The sequence below is a fragment of the Rana temporaria genome, chromosome 4, assembly GCF_905171775.1.
Source record: "Rana temporaria chromosome 4, aRanTem1.1, whole genome shotgun sequence".
Lineage (NCBI taxonomy): Eukaryota > Metazoa > Chordata > Amphibia > Anura > Ranidae > Rana > Rana temporaria.
The window spans coordinates 121,628,462-121,648,447 of NC_053492.1; the positions used below are offsets into that span (position 1 = coordinate 121,628,462).

General features: G+C 42.2%; 1 protein-coding gene across 2 annotated transcripts in view; it reads left to right on the forward strand.

Moving 5' to 3' along the window:
* PLEKHB2 (pleckstrin homology domain containing B2) overlaps positions 1 to 7,688 on the forward strand; it is a 62,490-nt gene extending 54,802 nt beyond the window's left edge. For both annotated transcript variants that reach the window (XM_040348988.1, XM_040348987.1), the window contains exons 6-8: positions 2,418 to 2,498; positions 5,949 to 6,048; positions 6,984 to 7,688. In XM_040348988.1, coding sequence (XP_040204922.1) covers positions 2,418 to 2,498; positions 5,949 to 6,048; positions 6,984 to 7,111 — 309 coding nt within the window. In that variant the 3' untranslated portion in view covers positions 7,112 to 7,688. The remainder of the gene's footprint in view (positions 1 to 2,417; positions 2,499 to 5,948; positions 6,049 to 6,983) is intronic.
* The last annotated feature ends 12,298 nt before the right edge of the window (positions 7,689 to 19,986 follow it).

Here is a 19,986-nt window from a genome sequence, read left to right on the forward strand (position 1 = left end):
ACCACTTACTCCTCATGTCACCCTACCTCAATGTGTATCAACCATGCATATCCCTATGTATGTCAAATGAATGATATTTGCACTTGTAGTGCATGTTGCACTTCTGACCCGATTGTTTACATACTTTTATTCTATGCTCAATAAAAGTCGTTTTGATTTAAAAAAAACTTCGAACTGTATGCTTGCCTATTGTAGGAATTATGGGCCAGATTCACAAAAGAGATACGACGGCGTATCTCCTGATATGCCGTTGTATCTCTGTTTTAGGGTCTTCCTAACCATGCGACTGATTCATAGAATCAGTTACGCATAGTTTGCCCTAAGATCCAACAGGTGTAATTGAATTACACTGCAATACCTTGGCCGCCGCTGGGGGTATTTCGCGTCGTTAACCAGCGTCGGGTATGCAAATTAGTACTTACGGCGATCCACAATGGTTTTTCGCGTTCGTTATGTCGCTGCTAGTCTAGTTTCCCGTCGCAAAGTTAGTCGTCGTTTTACCTGCCCTAACTTTACACAGCCCGCGTATGGGCTGTTTAAAGTATGGCCGTCGTTCCCGCGTCGAAATGTAAACATTTTTTCTCCTTGCGTAAGACGTCCGGGAATACGAAAGTACGCTAGGCACGTCGCCGTTCGAAAAAATTATGTCACTTCGCGCAAAGCACGGCGGGAATTTCAAAACGGAGCATGCGCAGTAGGTCCGGCGAGGGAGCGTGCCTAATTTAAATGGCACACGCCCCTTTGAATTACGCGGGCTTACGCCGGAGGCCGCCGGCGTAAGTTCTCGCAAGTGCTTTGTGAATCAGGCACTTGTGATGAAAACTTGCGGCGGTGTAACGATACGTTACGCCGGCGCGATTCTACGTGAATCTGGCCCTATATGAGTAAATTCAACCGTTAAACTCATCTTTCCATTTAATCCTGAAACTTCAGCACTGACATATACAGGCTAAGTGGAGGTAGACATTCAGCAATAAAAAAATAATTTCTTCAGAAGTTTATGTTTGTTGCATCTATCTTGGGACCTAGTGCACTTCACACTTGGTCCTGTTCAAACCTGTGTAGTGGTCATGAAATAAAACCACATTTCTTTTTGACCGTATTGTGCTGTAGCTGCAACCCAGGTGGAAGCCCAATTTATGGGCATTTCTATGAAGGAGCTACAGCCAGCACCAAGGCATTGTCCCCCCATTCATTCTGCAGCCCTCTATGTAAGAGGCTGTGCCCCATCTGACAACTTTTATTTACTGAAAATATTTAGTTGATACTAAATTAAAAGACTAAGCCCAGACACAGCCAACCTGTCATTCAACATCTTCCACCTATGCAAGCACTGTAGCAATATGTCACATACTGTATCATAGAATGTATTTAAAATTGCCATGCATCTCATTCATAGGTGCCAATTACATGGTACACACATTTATATTCACTTAAATGCAGCTGCTAGTTAAATATGTGATATAATTGGGATTCTTATTGAGATGCCAAGAATGATAGGTATGAAATGATTGTAATCAATGGGCTGGATTCAAGAAGCAATTGCGCCTGTGTAACCATAGTTACACAGGCGCAATTGCTTACTTGCCCCGGCGTAACGAATGCTCCTGATTCAGGAACCTCGTTACGCCGACTGCAGCCTAAGATATGCGCGGCATAAGGCTCTTATGCCCGCATATCTTAGGCTGCATTCTTGCGATGGCCGCTAGGTGGCGTTCCCGTTGTGCTCAGCGTATAGTATGCAAATTGCATACAAACGCCGATTCACAACGTTGCGCGAGCCCTGCGTACGCAGTTTACGTTGTTTCCATACGGCTATTAGCAGGGGCAGCCAATGTTACGTATACCCGTCGTTCCCGCGTCGCGAAATTTCAAATGTACGTAGTTTGCGTAAGTGATTCGTGAATGGCGCTGGACGCCATTCACGTTCACTTTGAAGCAAATGATGTCCTTGCAACGTCATTTGCCGCAATGCACGTCGGGAAAGTTTCCCGACGGAGCATGCGCTCTACGATCATTTCCCGCCCCATACGGGATCATTTAAATTGCGCGCGCTTACGCCGGGCATTTTGCCGGTGCGCCCACGCAATTTACGGAGCTACTGCTCCGTGAATCAAGGGCAGCGCAGTAAATTTGCGGGGGCGCAGGGCAAAAACGTTGCCCTGCGCCTCCGCAAAAAAAGCGCAAATGTACCTGAATCCAGCCCAATGTGATTTTACTGTGCCTTTCAGCTGTGAAAGATGGCTGTTGACTGGTTTCTATGGCTTTATGCACTACTCTTTGCCTTGTTCAATAAGTCTGTGTATGCCACTATACACTGCAAGTGGATTTTCTTGTGGACAAAATTCTGATGTATGGAATCGTTACTTGTTTTAGCAAGTTACAATTTTATAGTTACTATTTCTTTTCATCCATAGGACATCCTGCCTCCACCACTGCTGTATGATCAAGGTATACTCGGCCCTGCTCCACCCTATTCTGAGTTTGATGCTCCTCCTGTAAGTGTCCATACATTTTTAACATATGCCAATCGTATTGTTCACTTTTAACATGCTCCTAAGCAATCTTTGTGATTATTCTCAAATGTGAGATAGAACTGTAACTAGAAAGGAACCTTTTCAACTAAAGAAACTTTAGGATAGTTGTTTATACATCAAGATTATATTCATTTTAGTTCTGTAAGATAGCAATGGCAAGGAAATTACAATGTATTGGACAGCTGGAAACCCCTTCTGAAATATTGAATTGATGTTAATACCTGTAAATAAATCTGTACCCCAACAACTACCTAGGTAAACTACCTATGGGCTCCTCATTTACACTGGCGGCAGCCCTTGCCTTCCCTCTGAAAAGCAACCCACGGTGTATTGCTTATTAGAGGGCGATTGACCTATTGTCTAACCTTGAAAGGCCCTTATTGCATGCAGTTTGCAGGGTGGTTGTGGCACAGCCCCATTCAGTGGGTCACATTCATTCACAATACTGCCTACTAAATGCAAGGGGGGTATCCTTTTTTCTGGGGCTGTAAAGAAAAGCAGTGCACAACCCCATCTGGCTGCTGGGTAAGATTAAAGTGATACTAAAGTCTAGTTTCGTTTTTTTTTTTTTTTAAATAACAAACATGTTATACTTACTTGCTCTGTGCAGTGGATTTGTACAGAGCAGCCCAGATCCTCCTCTTCTCGGGTCCCTCACCAGCGATCCTTGCCCTCCCTCCTGTTGAGTACCCCCACAGCAAGCAGCTTGCTATAGGGGCACCCAAGCCGAGCTGAGGCTCCCTGTGTCCATTTAGACACAGAGCCATGGGCCAGCCCCGCCCCTCCCCCTTTCTCTCCTCATTGGCTGACAGAGTTTGATTGACAGCAGTGGAAGCCAATAGTGCCACGCTGCTGTCTCAGGCCTCGTACACACGACCGAGTTTCTCGGCAAAAACCAGCAAGAAACTTGCTGGGAAATATTTTTTGCAGAGGAAACCGGTCGTGTGTACATTTTCGTCGAGGAAACTGTCGAGAAACTCGACGAGCCAAAAAGAGAGCATGTTCTCTATTTCCTTGACGGGAATAGAGAAAATTGGCTTGTCGAGTTCCTTGACAGCCTAACAAGGAACTCGACGAGGAAAATGATGTGTTTCTCCCATCGAGTTCCTCGGTCGTGTGTACGAGGCTTCAGTCAATGAGGAGGGGAGTATTAGGCAGCCGAGACACTCCTACAAAATTGCTGGATCTAGAATGGGCTCAGGTGAGTAGTAGGAGGGCTGAGGGGGGGCTGCTGCACAGAGAAGGCTTTTTATCTTAATGCATAGAATGCATTAAGATAAAAAACCTTCTGCCTTTACAACCACTTTAAAGCGGGGGTTCACCCTTAGAGGGCACTTTTCCCCCTTAGATTCCTGCTCGTTTTTACTAGGGGAATCGGCTATTTATTTTAAAATATGTGCAGTACTTACCCGTTTACGAGACGCATCCTCTCCGTCGCTTCCGGGTATGGGCTGCGGGACTGGGCGTTCCTTCTTGATTGACAGTCTTCCGAGAGGCTTCCGACGGTCGCATCCATCGCGTCACGATTTTCCGAAAGAAGCCGAACGTCGGTGCGCAGGCGCAGTATAGAGCCGCACCGACGTTCGGCTTCTTTCGGCTACGAGTGACGCGATGGATGCGACCGTCGGAAGCCTCTCGGAAGGCTGTCAATCAAGAAGGAACGCCCGCTCCCGAAGACCCATACCCGGAAGCGACGGAAGAAGATGCAGCTCAAAAACGGGTAAGTACAGCTCATATTTTACTACAAATAGCCGATTCCCCTAGACCGAACGAGCAGGAACCTTATGGGAGAAAAAAAAAAAATTCATAAATGGGTGAACTCCCGCTTTAAGTGTTAAGTGTTGGGGCGGTAAAATTGTGGCTTAACAGACCGTTTACGAGATGCATCCTCTCCGTCGCTTCCGGGTATGGGCTTCGGGAATGGGCGTTCCTTCTTGATTGACAGTCTTCCGAGAGGCTTCCGACGGTCGCATCCATCGCGTCACGATTTTCCGAAAGAAGCCGAACGTCGGTGCGCAGGCGCAGTATAGAGCCGCACAGACGTTCGGCTTCTTTCGGCTACGAGTGACGCGATGGATGCGACCGTCGGAAGCCTCTCGGAAGGCTGTCAATCAAGAAGGAACGCCCGCTCCCGAAGACCCATACCCGGAAGCGACGGAAGAAGATGCAGCTCGAAAACGGGTAAGTACAGCTCATATTTTACTACAAATAGCCGATTCCCCTAGACCGAACGAGCAGGAACCTTATGGGAGAAAAAAAAAAATTTCATAAATGGGTGAACTCCCGCTTTAAGTGTTAAGTGTTGGGGCGGTAAAATTGTGGCTTAACAGACTGTTATTTTACACAGATGACGCCAGGTGAAGCCCATGACTGGTAGAATGAATGCAGCTTCCCTACACTTTGGGTGCTATTTAGATGCTAGAATTTGGCTTCCAGCTACAGGTTTGAGTGGATGCATATGCTTGGATGGTGTTTAAGCGTCTGGACAGTTCTTTATGTTTTGATAATGACCAGAAATTACCAGAAAGAGTTAAGCTGGCTATACATTATACAGTTTTATTATTCAATTTACTTTAGATTTACCTTCAACTATGTAGTACAAGGGCCTGCCTGATTGCATACAAATTTAAAGTGTTTAGGATTGACCTCACATTATATGGTTTTGGTAAATTTAAAGGAAAATTGTACAAAAAATCTGTATAAGGTATGGCCAGCCTACGTGACATCACATTCTTACAGTTTACTAATGCACTATGGAAGTCTTGTCCTGTAAGTAGTGTCTGATGTGATAAGTACCGTATCTGTATCTGATACTTTTGAAGCTTTAGTCCTGTCTGATACCTTGTTGTTATTGGGTAACAGAGCTAGCCAGTGTTTGAGGATATGAAAATCTTGTAATTACGTATGAGGTCTGCCCATTGATGTGCATATATTTATTTTTTCTTAAATGGAGTAAAGTAATGGTTGGCAATGTATTGATGATCACTGTAATGCCCCGTACACACAATCTGAAAATCAGACGACAGATTGTCCAATTATTTTTGCATGCTAGTCGTATATCGAACCTGAAGAGTTTACTAAAGTTACGAAAACTCTCATACGACAGAATAAAAAATCGGAAGTGATGTAATGTGTTGTAGTGTAATTGTATTGTATTTTCAGACGACAACTGTACTGATTAAACGGAAATTGTACGATCTGGTATTGTACGAGAAAATTTTTCGTGCATGTCCAATAAAAGATCTGTACTACGACCCGATTATCGTACGATCGTGTCAAAAGCTGTATTTTTCGTCCGATTTTCGGATCGTGTGTAGAGGGCATTAGGCTAATTTAAGATTTAAATGTAGCAAGAAGGGGAAATTTGCAGTAAAAAGGAAAATTCTAACCATAACATTCTGTCATTATCAGCCTTATGGATATGATCAGCACCCTGGTGTTTATCCAGTGCAGGGATCGCAGGTTATATATACCAGAGATGGACAAGCTTACACCGCATATCCAGCACAAGGTTAGAATTGATGCATTTTATCATGTATTAGTTCATATATTTACCAACATTGTGCCTGACTACTTGTTGCATATTGTGATCAATCAAAATTCTCACTTAATTTTGCATAGGATAAAAGATAAAGGGGAAGATCCACAAAAGAATTATGCCGGCGTATCTATTGATACGCCGCATAATTTTAAGTTTCCGCGTCGTATCTTTGTTTTGTATCTACAAAACAAGATACGACTGCATCTGGGATCGATCCGACAGGCGTACGTCTTAGTACGCCGTCGGATCTTAGGTGCATATTTTCAGCCGGCGCTAGGTGGCGTTTCCATCGAATTCCGCGTCGAGTATGCAAATTAGCTAGTTACGGCGATCCACGAACGTACGTCCGGCCGGAGCATTTTTTTACGTCGTTTGCGTTCGGCTTTTTCCGGCGTATAGTTACCCCTGCTATTATGAGGCGTACTCAATGTTAAGTATGGCCGTCGTTCCTGCATCGAATTTAGAATTTTCTACGTCGTTTGCATAAGTCGTTCGCGAATAGGGATTTGCGTAAAATGACGTCACCGTCGTAAACATTGGCTTGTTCCGGTTTAATTTCGAGCATGCGCACTGGGAAACCCCCACGGTTAAAAAAAACTTTTTTTACATTGGGTCACAACGTATTTACATAAAACACGCCCCCATCACATCCATTTGAATTGCGCGCCCCTCCGCCGCCAAAGATACACTAAGCCGCCGTAACTTACGGCGCAAATTCTTTGAGGATTCCCCAAAAAAAAAGGAAGTTACGGCGCCGTAGTGTATCTTAGATACGCTACGCCCGACGCAAATATGCGCCGATGTACGTGAATCTGCCCCAAAATCTGATTAGTTCCTGTTGGCACCAACTGCACACCACCAACTGTGATAAGAATTTTACAATTGACTTTTTTTTTTTTGTTCAGGTCCTGGCGGAACCAATCATATCATCATCCGAGAGAGATACTATGACAATGATGGGGACCTGGCCATGGGAATGCTGGCAGGAGCGGCTACAGGGATGGCACTTGGGTCTCTGTTCTGGGGATTTTAAATGGCAGTTTAGTTTCTAAAGCAATTATTTATTAAATGAACTAAATATATTTTATATGAATAGGTTTGGTTGTCTGCTGAGCAACTAATGTACTAGGTCTATAAAGGACAGTACTAATTTGAGTTAGTTGGGAAACAAATAACCAAAGAAATTAAATTTTTATAAGGAATATGTGCGTGACTCAGTCAGCATTTATTGTAGATGAGTTACAGAAGTGTACAATGCAGCAAACTGTGAGGGAATAGTAATTTATAGTATGGAGAACATATTAAAACTTTAATAAGTGAATGATGTTTAAACTGTTATTACGTTTATGACTGGAATAAGATAAAAAATGTAGTTGTAGATGTGTTAGTTAAAGCGGGGGTTCACCCTAAAACATCTATATACTGTTACATCCAGCATACTGCTGACATCAACAGTATGCTGGATTTTTTTTTTCAGCTGTACTTACAATTTTTGGCGTTCTATTCACCCGGCTCCTGGGTTCTCGCTCCCCCTGGGAGTAGGCGTTCCTAATACGACGCATAGATGATTGACGTGTGGGTAAAGCGTGTCATCGCCTTCTGAAAATATCCGAGGGGGACTCTGCACTTTACGGCGCCTGCGCAGTCAGCTCTACACGGCAGACGCAGGCGCCGTAAAGAGCCGAGTCCCCGTCGGATATTTTCGGAAGGCGATGACGCGCTTTACCCGCACGTCAATCGTCTCCTGGGAGGATCAACACTCACTCCCAGGAGACATTGCGCAGAGCTCCCCGTCTGGGAAAAGGAGCGACACGCCCACTCCCCGAAAGGAAGAAGACTCGAAAGTGAGGCTAAAGACAGGTAAGTTTACACATTTTAAAAAAATGACAACGCTACAAGCCTTTATTAAGGCTGGAGATAGGTTAGGTAAAAAGTTAATTTTGAGGGTGAACCTCCGCTTTAAGTTTTAAAAAGCAGAACTTTTATTTGTACTGGGAGTAAATTTTGTTTTAGGATAAGGTTTCAAGAGATCTACCTATCAGGACAATCAGGACAGGAGGCCATCAAATGTGTACTATCAGTAAAATTTAAACAAATTATTGGATTACCGTATTACAAACATATTAAAAAAAAATTAACAAACTACAGAATATGCTAAACCAGAAACTGCATGTTATTAAAAGTGTAGAATAGTAAACCTTTGTTCGCTCCAAGCATCCAATTGTGTGCAAGACAATGTATAAAAAATATACCAGTATATACTCGAGTATAAGCTGACCCGAATCTAAGCCGAGGCACCGAATTTTACCACAAAAAAAATTGGAAAACGTATTGACTCGAGTATAAGCCTAGGGTGGGAAATGCAGCAGCTACTGTAAGTGGAAAAGAGGGACAACAATGCCCATCTTCAGCCTCACTGTGCTCATTTGCAGCCTCACTGTTCCCATCTGCATGCCTCACTGTGCCTCATGTACCTGATCTCCCGCTGTGTGGTGCAGTCTTAACTGCAGTTGGCGGCCATCCAGTGTAACAAAGCCCTCCTCCTCGTCGTCCTCATCCGTGATAGATGGAACACTGATTCAGTTTCCCAGCAATGAGTCAGTGTTCAGTCTATCACGGATGAGGACGAGGAGGAGGCGGGGCTTTGTTACACTGGACGAATGCCGACTGACTGCACTGTGTCAACAGCAGGAGACTCGAGTATAAGCCGAGGGGGGCTTTTTCAGCACAAAAAAAATTGCTGATAAACTCGGCTTATACTCAAGTATATACGGTAAGCGCCTATGCCTATAAATGGATGTTTGAAGCTAACACTGGTTCATATTCCTCACTTCATTGAAGTAAATTATCTTCAGACTGGGTTACAAAGGTTTTAAGCCAAAGGTGCCTATTTTGTAATTACATAAAATAAATCAAAATTTCACCTATAAGATAAATTAGAAATTGCAATGTCAGTAGAAATATAACATACTACAGAACACCCCTCTCCTCCTGTTCTCTAGTCCATGAAGGGAGAACACTGATTAGCATTTCAGTTCAAAGGAGGCATTATGTTGTCATCTCACATTAGGAAGTTAAGAGTTTGTTGGAATTTTTTGCAGATTAACATGTATTTTTCTGCACTTATAGGCCCGGATCCACAAAGATCTGCCTATCTTTAAGGCAGGCGTAGCGTATCTCAGATACACTACGCCGCTGTAACTTACAGCGTATTTTCCGTATCCACAAAGAATTTGCGCCGTAAGTTACGGCGGCGTAGTGTAACTGTGTCGGCGTAAAGGCGCGCAATTCAAATGGATAAGATGTGGGCATGTTTTATGGTAATTCATCTTGACCCCACGTAAATTACGTTTTTTTTTAACGGCGCATGTGCCGTCCGTGGGGGTATCCCAGTGCGCATGCTCGAAATCACATATCAAATAGTCAATGCTTTGACGTGAACGTAATTTACGCAAAGCCCTATTTGCAAACGTTTTACGCAAATTACGTAAACAACGGAAAATTTGACGCTGGCCCGACGTCCATACTTAACATTGCGTACGCCTCATAGAGCAGGGGTAACTTTACGCCAAAAAAAGCCTTACGTGAACGATGTAAAAAAATGCGCCGGGCGGACGTACGTTTGTGGATCGACGTATCTAGCTAATTTGCATACTCTACGCGTAAATCAACGAAAGCGGCACCCAGCGGCCAGCGTAAATATGCACCTAAGATCCGACGGCGTACTAAGACGTACGTCAGTCGGATCTAGACCAGATTCAGTCGTATCTTGTTTTGTGGATACAAAACAAAGATACGACGGGGCATCTTAAAACTTACGCGGCGTATCAATAGATACGCCAGCGTAAGTTCTTTGTGGATCCGGGCCATAGCATTTTATATAGATAAAACATAGGGAAATGTGCATGCTTTGCAGAAATGTACTGAATATTTCTTTTTGCACAGACATACTTTAACAAAAGTTATTGTATCATAATGACTTGGCAAAGAATTGTAAAAACAAAAAGTAATTAAATAAATCTTGAATAAATGTTGGAATAAAATGAAAGCTTAGCAAATATTGTATTTCCAAAATTTTATAAAAGTGTATGTTCACCACATTATATCTATATAATGTAGTATATGTATTTTATTATATGCTGTTTAGGTGGAACTGAACTCAAAAATTGAAAATTTACTATGTTTTAGAGACAGTTTAGAAATGGTAACTGCAAGGCTTTTTTTCTCAAAGAATAGGTGCAGGAATTCCCCCTTTCCAAATCATCCATTGTCTCTGCCCCTACCCACCTCTGAGCACCGTTCCTTGAGTCCACCCCCCACCCACCTCCCAGGACCGTCTCTTTTAGAGAATACAGAAGCATGTAACATTTGTGGTACTAACCCATTTGTATGGAACTCGTTAATGATAATAACGAAAGCTGTAAAATAGATCCCCTGCCTCTTAAACCCATTCTCTTACCATCCTCTAGTTTTAGCTCCCGAAGCTTCTTTATCACACTTCATCATCTCATGCACCCTTTGCACAATAAGCGTCCAGGCTCATTGCATGCTTCGGTGTGTAGATCCAGTACTGACTTAGTGTACACTATGTAGATACCCAATCTGAACTATGATAGATTTATAGAATCTAAACCCCACCCAGCCTATTGGATCTAATTGAGGAATATTTCCTTAATACCCCAATGAACCATATGATCCTATTAAATCACCTTTGATACAGGCTAATGAATTCTACAATCTCCCTATTTAATTGACTATGATAGTCCACCCCCTCTCATACCTCTCGCCCAAACAACAGAAGGCGAGACATTAGCGGTGTCCCGTTTGCAATGATATTACAGCTAAATAGAGAAATAACACCTCAGACGGTGTTTACCTGAATACACATGCAGCGGTTTTCCACCACACGGAAACAACTTGTGCTCCTCCATGATTTCCTCGGTTCCCCGCACTATTAAGCGGGGGATAGATGGGATCCCCTTTCCCCTTGGCGGGGGTAGTTCCTCCCCGCCACGGGTAAACATGACAAACTTTATTTGTTTACTGTTGATTGTTCATTCACTAATTTTTTCTGTGTTTCCCTTCCTTTTCAAGGTTAAATACCCCAGAGTCCCCTTTCCCTTTTCTTTCCTCAAGTCTGCAGGGATTGGGCCGGCCAGCTGTCCCTCGATTTATTACGGTAAGATGGGCAGAGAGGTAAAACTACCATGGCACCACTGAATATATTGTCGCTAAATGTACAGGGATTGAATGTACCACAGAAAAGAACCAAGGCCTTTAGAACATTTCAGGCCAAAAAAGCCCACATTGTTTGCCTACAGGAAACTCACTTTACCACGAACACAACTCCTAGATTTTTCAGCCCCTCCTATCCACAAGTCTATTCAGCCTCCGCTTCAGTCAAAAAAAGGGGAACCCTAATTGCTTTTCATCGCACCACACCTTTCACTCTTAAATCGGAAATCAAAGATCCGGAGGGTAGATACCTTATATTAACAGGCCAAGTGTTTCATACGGAGATCACAATAGTATCTTATTATGCCCCTAATCTCAATCCGATACCCTTTCTATCGCATCTTTTCCAAATAATTAACTCGCATAAATTAGGAACTCTCCTCATCTGCGGTGACTCCAACCAAGTCCTCCTTCCATTCTTAGATAAAACCCCCTATGCCACACCTAAACACCAAGCTAAATGGACCCTTCCCACCTTATTAGCCAAATACAACTTAGTGGACACATGGAGAGAACACAACCCCACGAAACGTAACAACATATACTTTTCAAACCCACACCAATCATTCAGCCGAATTGATCACATATTTGTGACAATCGGTATGGTCCCGGAAATATTATACTCAAATATAATACCCATCCCTTGGTCAGATCACAACGCGGTGTACACCACAATAGCATCAACCATTCCGAAAAACCACGATCCCACTTGGTATCTCCCTAAGATTATACTCAAACACCCTGCCCATTGCCAAATGATTGAACAAGCCCTAAAAGAATATCTAGACCTTAATACAAGTCCTGAAATATCCCCACTCACATTATGGGAAGCACACAAGCCAGTCCTCAGAGGAGCATTCCAGCGGCAAATAGGGATCCTAAAAAAGGAGCAAATACTGATGGCAAGAAACTTGGAAACAGAATACAACTTAGCATTCCTGGCCCTACAAAACTGCCAAACTCAAACTAATAGAACTCGGCTTGACAAAGCACGCCTGGAATACGACTTGTTCTTAACCGACTCGGCGAATAGAACAATTAATAGATCTAGACATGCTTTCTACAAGCAAGCTAATAAACCAGGGGCATATTTAGCTAGAGCACTAAACTCACTCAACAAGACTTTTAAACCCATAAAGTTAAAAATAGCTAATAGGGTTCTTTCCAGCAACCCACTTAAAATAGTCCAGAAATTTAGCTCACATCTCAAAACACTTTACTCAGAAACTACTGTATTTGATAATTCTGAAGCTGATTCTTTCTTCGCACAAATTAATCTTCCACAACTAAGTCAATTACAGAAAGCACAATTAGAAGAACCAATTACGCAAGATGATGTAGCCTTAGCCATTCGGGAACTCAAAATTAACAAAAGACCGGGACCTGATGGGTTCTCAGCAAATTACCTCAAAACCTTTACTGAATTACTCTCACCCAGACTGGCAGAGGCTTTCAACAACTTACTAGAACAAAAAAACCTTCAGACCAGAAACGTTACTAGCAACGGTATGTATGATTCCCAGACCACATTCGGATGACACGCTTTGTACCAATTATCGTCCCATATCCATGCTTAACATGGACATAAAACTATTAAGTAAAATTTTAGCTACCCGCCTAAACAAATTCATCGGTAATCTAATCAACCGAGACCAAGTAGGCTTCATGCCATCCAGACAAGCAGGCGATAATGTACGCAGAGCATGTCTCTTAGCCCATATAGCAAAAAAAAGAGGTATACCGGCGTGTTTTCTTTCCCTGGACATCAAACAAGCCTTTGACTCTGTCTCCTGGGCGTATTTAAAATATACTCTACAGAAATGGGGCTTTGGCCCAAACTTTACTAAATGGATTATGGAACTTTATAATAACCCAAAAGCTTATGTTAAATACGCAGGTTATAAGTCGGACACTTTTGATGTCAGAAGAGGAACACGTCAGGGCTGCCCGCTATCCCCGCTATTGTTCGCCCTCCTTATAGAGCCGCTTGCCCAAAAAATCAGATCAGATCCCACTATCTTAGGTATTGAATTAGGAGGCTATAAACACAAATTATGCTTATTTGCGGATGACATCCTTTTATTTCTTTCTTCCCCACAAGTAACGGGCCCTAATCTCATCCCATTACTTGACAGATTCGCAACGTTTTCAGGTCTAGCTATTAACCCTAAGAAATGTGTAGCTTTAAACATATCCCTCTCAAGAATAGAGTTAAGTGCGGCAAAACTAGGCCTCCCATTTGATTGGTCAGAAAAGAGCATCTCATACTTAGGAAAGCATTTAACGGCTGATACATCTGATTTATTCTCTTATAATTATCCCCCTCTCCTTAAACAGATAACAAACTTACTAAGATCCTGGTCCCAGCTCCCATTGTCCTGGCTAGGTAGGATTAACGCAGTAAAGATGACGATATTACCAAAATTATTATATCTTTTTAGAGTGCTCCCGAGTCCAATACCAGCTTATTTTTTGAGAATAATACAGAAAAGAATGACGACCTTTATATGGGGCACATCTAGGCCCAGAATAAAAGCGCAAATCTTACATCTCCCCAAAACACAGGGAGGGTTAGGATATCCGAATTTTGCCAACTATTATAGGGCAGCGCAAATTTCAACCTTGGCCAAATATCACGCAAAGAAGGAAACACCTCTCTGGGTAGCGATTGAGGCAACTGAATGTGATCCCATCCCTCCAGCTAATTTACTATGGATCCCCCCTAAGCTACGCAGAAATATTTGCAACCCCATTATCAAACACTCTCTCTCACTATGGGACAACTATAAATCAAAGTATTCACTGGTGTCCCCCCTTAATCCACTGCTCTCATTTTATAAAAATCCAACATTCTACCCGGCATGGATCTTCCCTAACACATTCAAGGAATGGGTAAAAAGGGATTGTATATATGTTTATACATTTTTGGATTCATCTGGTATCATGCCCTTCCCGACAGTATGTAAAAAATACGGTATACCTCAATCAGAATTGTTTCGATACCTCCAAATAAAAAATTTTGTGGAAACACTTATGACTCCCTTGGCTCTGAAAAACCAGATGTCACCTTTTGAAAGTATTTGCAAAGATAATCCGCATGTAAGAGGTACAATATCGGTTCTATACTTACAGTCACTATCCTAAAATAACACAACAAAACTTCCTTATGTCCAGAAATGGGAGGGTGACCTGGGTATAGAACTCAATACCTCGGATTGGAACCAAATATGGCGAAACACTAAATCGGCCTCCTCTAATATAATAGCATTGGAAACAAACTATAAGGCCCCATACACACGAGAGGATTTATCCGCGGATACGGTCCAGCGGACCGTATCCGCGGATAAATCCTCTCGAGGATTTGCGCGGATTTCCATCCGATGGAGTGTACTCACCATCGAATCGAAATCTGCGCCGAAATCCTCTGGCGATGACGAGTCGCGCCGTCGCCGCGATGATGACGCGGCGACCTGCGCGACGCAGTCATATAAGGAATTCCACGCATGCGTCGAATCATTACGACGCATGCGGGGGTTCCCCTCGGACGGATCGATCCGATGAGTCTGTACAGACCAGCGGATCGATCCGTGGGATCCGATTCCAGCAGATAGATTTGTTGGCATGTCAACAAATTTTTATCTGCTGGAATTCGGAAATATCTGCGGATAAAGATCCGCTGGAGCATACACACCAGGGGATCCATCTGGATCCTCTCGTGTGTATGGGGCCTAAGGTGTTAACAAGATGGTACCTGGTGCCAAGCAGGATAGCTAAATACGCACCAAATTACGCTGGGCTTTGCTATAGGGGTTGCAACACCGAAGGTACATATTTTCATACTTGGTGGACGTGTCCAAAGGTACAAAAGTTCTGGGACAAGATTTTCAAGATGGTAAGCGCAGTAACTAAATTGAGAATACTTCCAGACCCTAAATTGGCGCTACTGAACTTAAAGCCCATCAATCTAACACACACACAATTCAAGTTACTAATGCAACTCTTTACGGCAGCCAAACAAACCATAGCAAAAGCCTGGAAAACTCCAAATTTATCAACGACAGAAACAAAAAATAGAATGAATATTGCTATGACGCATGCCAAAATGGAAGCGTTGGACGCGGACACGATCACCAACTTTGAAAAAGTATGGAACCCTTGGATACAATATACTATACCAGAGAACTTTAACGAAGGAGTATTGATGCCATGGTAGCTTTCCTAAATAAACATAACCGTTGTACACTTCATACTTTGACGACGGACCCAAGCCCATGCCTGCAGACTTCCTTATTTAACCCCCCCCCCCCATTCTCCTTTCTTATCTTTCCTTCTCCCTTCCCCCGGTTTGATATTGCATAAGGTAGTACCCTCGTGTATCTACCGTTAACATTGAAAAGGTAGCACATCTTAGTAACTTAATGTTGATAAGTGGTAAGGTTACATTAAATAAGGAAGTATTGTCTTTAATATATTATCTATTAGTCACTGAGACAAGTTGGAAGGATTACATACTTTGCTAAGTAAATTACTTAAACTCTTCCTGTTATAGTCAACAGAACGTGGCTAAGTTATTTTTGTTTATCGTTGAACAAGAGAGATGATACTGCTTGTCTATCTTATAGCATAATAACCACCCGAATATTGTAACAAACGTATGCTACATGTACAACTTAATTTTGCATTTAATAAAGATAATTTTGACAAAAAAAATAAATAAATAGATCCCCTGCAGCCAGCAACAATAGATTCCCTTGGCATCAATGGACCACCCATAGAAAAAATACTCTCCTCCCCAGCAACAATAAACCCCCTGAAGCAACAACAGATCTCCCCCCAGCCAGCATCAATAGACCCCAAAGCAACAATAGACCCCCCAGCAACAGCAGATCACCTACAACAAAATACCACCCCCTTACTCAACAACAATACACCCCCCAACAGCAAAAACTGATCTTTCAGCAGCCAGCAACAATAGGCTTCTCCCTCAACAGCAAATCCCTACCAGCAACAACTGACCCCCCCCCCCCCCAGTAAAATAAGACCCACCCTCAGCACCAACTGACCTCCCCAGCAACAACAGACCCTCCTCCCACAAAATAGATCCCCCAACAGCCAGCATCAACAGACCCTACAACACACCCTACCACCCCTTGCCATTACATACATTCAGTTCCTGGAGGTGCCGGAACTGCATTCCCCAGCGTTCCCGCTGAAAAAAAGCCCTGGGTAACTGTGCCCTCAGAAGTATGTTGAAAATCTTACCTTTTGTCTGGAATTCCTCCTAAAAAATAGCCATGAACTTTTTGGCATGGAGTGTTCTTAGCAATCTTGCACCTACAGCCCCATAGCTGGATATCTGCAGGTGTGATAAAAGGTACTGCTGCCTCTGACTTCTACTTTTAGGAGATTTGGAATTAGATTTATTGATGTCACTAATGTGTTGCTCACTGTTGTTCTTGCTGGTGGCTCTGACACTAGGAAGCAAAAGAAACAGAGGAACCGCGCTCTTATATCATAAAATTACATATCATAAGTCACCATAGTGAATAAATAAATCTTCATTTGAATTATAAAAATACATAAAAATTGTGAAGTCCATGTATAGATCCCACATGTGAATAATTGTCCTCAGTCAGTATAGGAAAGGTTCCTCCCCACCCGCATGCAGACACACAATGCACTCACCAGACTTAAATTACCCCTATTACAGGGAGTCAAATTGCGCCACCATAATATGGGTCTTGGTTATATGAGAGGGGCTGAAGTTTGTTGTGGGTAGGGATTCCATAATTGGGTGTTGGCGGCCATTTATTTTGGTAACTAGATGGATGGCCCTTTCTAATAGGGGCAGGCTGGAATTATCCTCCCTTTTGGTTATTTCCAGGGTTCCTCCCTGTATTCCCAGTGTTATTTGCCCTAGGGTAAGTGGGTGTTTCCACCACATCCTCTCCTATGGCCTCTCACTGAGTCTTCCTATTTGGCGATGGCTCCCTGGATTCAATAACCTTATTGATGTTTAATTCCTGCTTATACTTTGTTTTTTCTATAGTCATTCCGATTTCTTTGGTATTTTTTTGTTTTTTTGTGCTTGAAGTATTTATCAGCTTTATACAAAAACGTTTGTATTTGAGCAGATTTTTCTTTGTATTCTGACGTATCTTTGAATGGAATTTTCTTTTAATTCAGCTATTTTTGTGGGTATTTTTTTGAGTTTTTTCTTTCTCCTTGATATTATTAGATCTAATAATTTCTGCTTGTTTAAATGAAATAAATGATACCACTCGGTTGCTAAATCATGATCCTCCAGACCATCATTGAGACCTAGATGCCAGCAGAGCCGCCTGCGGGTCATTCTGTTCTTACTATATTGCTCCAAGGTGGATATGTCCCACCTGGTTCGCAACTGTTTGTCTAAAGTGCTTTTTAGGATTTTGAAATTATGTTCAGTATCCTGTGTTGCATCTTGTGCAGAGGAAAATAAATCATTTATATCAGTGTTTCTAATTGTCATAAAAATTAAAAATATCCATTGCTTTAGGTGTATTACTACAAAGTGATTACGGTAACTAAAAGAAAATATAGGACCCAAAGGTTCCAAACCCAAGCAAATCAATAACCAAATAACAAATAAACTACCATAAAGAGCTAGTAAAGTAATAGTGAAGTGTTAAAAAAAACCTATAACGTGAACAAGAAACAGAGGAACCGCAATCTTATATAATAAAATTACATTTCATAAGTCACCATAGTGAATAAACAAATAAATCTTAATTTTAATTATAAAAATACATAAAAATTGTGAAGTCCATGTATTGATCCTACACATGAATAAACTTCCTCAGTGAGTATCGGAAAAGTTCCTCTCCACCCGCATTTAAACAAACAATGCACTCACCAGACTTGAGGTCTCCCTTATTTTAATCCTTTGGTTGTAATATATAAAATGGTCACTAGAGGTCAGTACTAATTAATGTTATGAGTAAAGATTTTTGTTTAACTGCTTGCCAACCAGAGACAGTCATTATACTGCATCAGGTAGGCTCTCCTGGAAAAATCACCATAAGTATACATTGGCTGCTTTAAGAGTTCAAGAGGGCACGCAAGAGTGGCAAATGTGAGTGGCCAGCGGTCGCGATGTCCACAGACCTCACTCCTCCCAGACTCAGAACGGGGATCTGTCAATGTAAATAGACAGATCCCCGTTCTGTTAGAGAAGTAGAGAGGGATCTGCTGTTCCTATTAATCTCTCTCTACTTCCAGTCAGTCCCATCCCCCATAGTTAGAAACACCTCCCTAGGGAACACTCATCTCCTTGATCGCCCCTAGTGTCAACCCCTTCCCTGACAGTAACATTTATACAGTAATCAGTGGCTATTTTTAGTTGTGATCGCTGTATAAATATCAATGGTCCCAAAAAAAGTGTCAAAAGTGTCTGATTTGTCCGCCACAATGTCGCAGTCCCGCAAAAAATCTCAGATCACTACCATTAGTAGCAGAAATATAATAAACATACCATAATTATATCCCCTATTTTGTAGACGCTATAACTTTTGTGCAAACCAATCAATACACGCTTATTACAATGTTTTTTTGTAGAAGAATACATATTGGCCTAAACTGATGAAGACTTTTTTTGCCAATTTATTATAGTGAAAAGTTAAAAATATTGTCTTTTTTTTCAAAATTGTTGCTCTTCTTTTGTTTATAGTGCAAACAATAAAAACCGCAGAGGTGATCAAGTACCACCAAAAGAAAGCTCTATTTGTGGGGGAAAATTTTTAATTTTTTCGGGTATAGCGTCACACCACCGCGTAATTGACAGTTAAAGCAACGCAGTGCCATATTGCAAAAAATGGCCTGGTCAGGAAGGGGGCAAATCCTTCCAGGCTGAAGTGGTTAAACTTGATTTTATATGTGTTACATTGCAATAAATATATAAATATAAATATTTTATGATAGATACGGTAAGTATCTTAAAACCAATATGCAAGATTATGTCTGCATAATAATTAAGGATGGCTGTGGATTCAATCGGATTGGCCCAGGCTGGTTATGAGCGGTCAGACATATCCAAGCATGTAACCCCTGAAGACATCAGACATAGGCTGATGAAACAGTGTTGGGTGGTGTTTGAGATAAGTCATTTCCGGTCAGCTGGAACGCAGGTGATTCCTATACAATACATGCTGTACCTTGTCTTCTTTGATGTAAGTGCAATACAACCCCTTTTTAAATAAATGAGTCGAATTACTGCACCATTAAAGTATCCTTTCCCGTTCCTCTCTATAAACACTAGAGCTTTGAATACGCTATCATACTGTATATATATACAGTATATATATATAGATTTGAAGTGATTGTAAAGTCTCGTTGTTGTTTTTTTTTTTCTATAAAAATAACAAACATGCTATACTTACCTGCTCTGTTGCAGTGAATTTGCGCAGAGCAGCCCAGAATCTCCTCTTCTCTGGTCCCTCTTCTGTTCTCCTGGCCTCTCCCTCCTGTTGAGTGCCCTCACAGCAAACAGCTTGCTATGGGGGCACCCGAGCCGAGTCACAGCTCCCTGGGTCCAATCAGACACGGAGCTGCGGCCCAGCCCTGCCTCCCTCTCTCCTGATTGGCTGACTGACTTAGACAGCAGCTGGAGCCAATGGCACCACTGCTGTGTCTCAG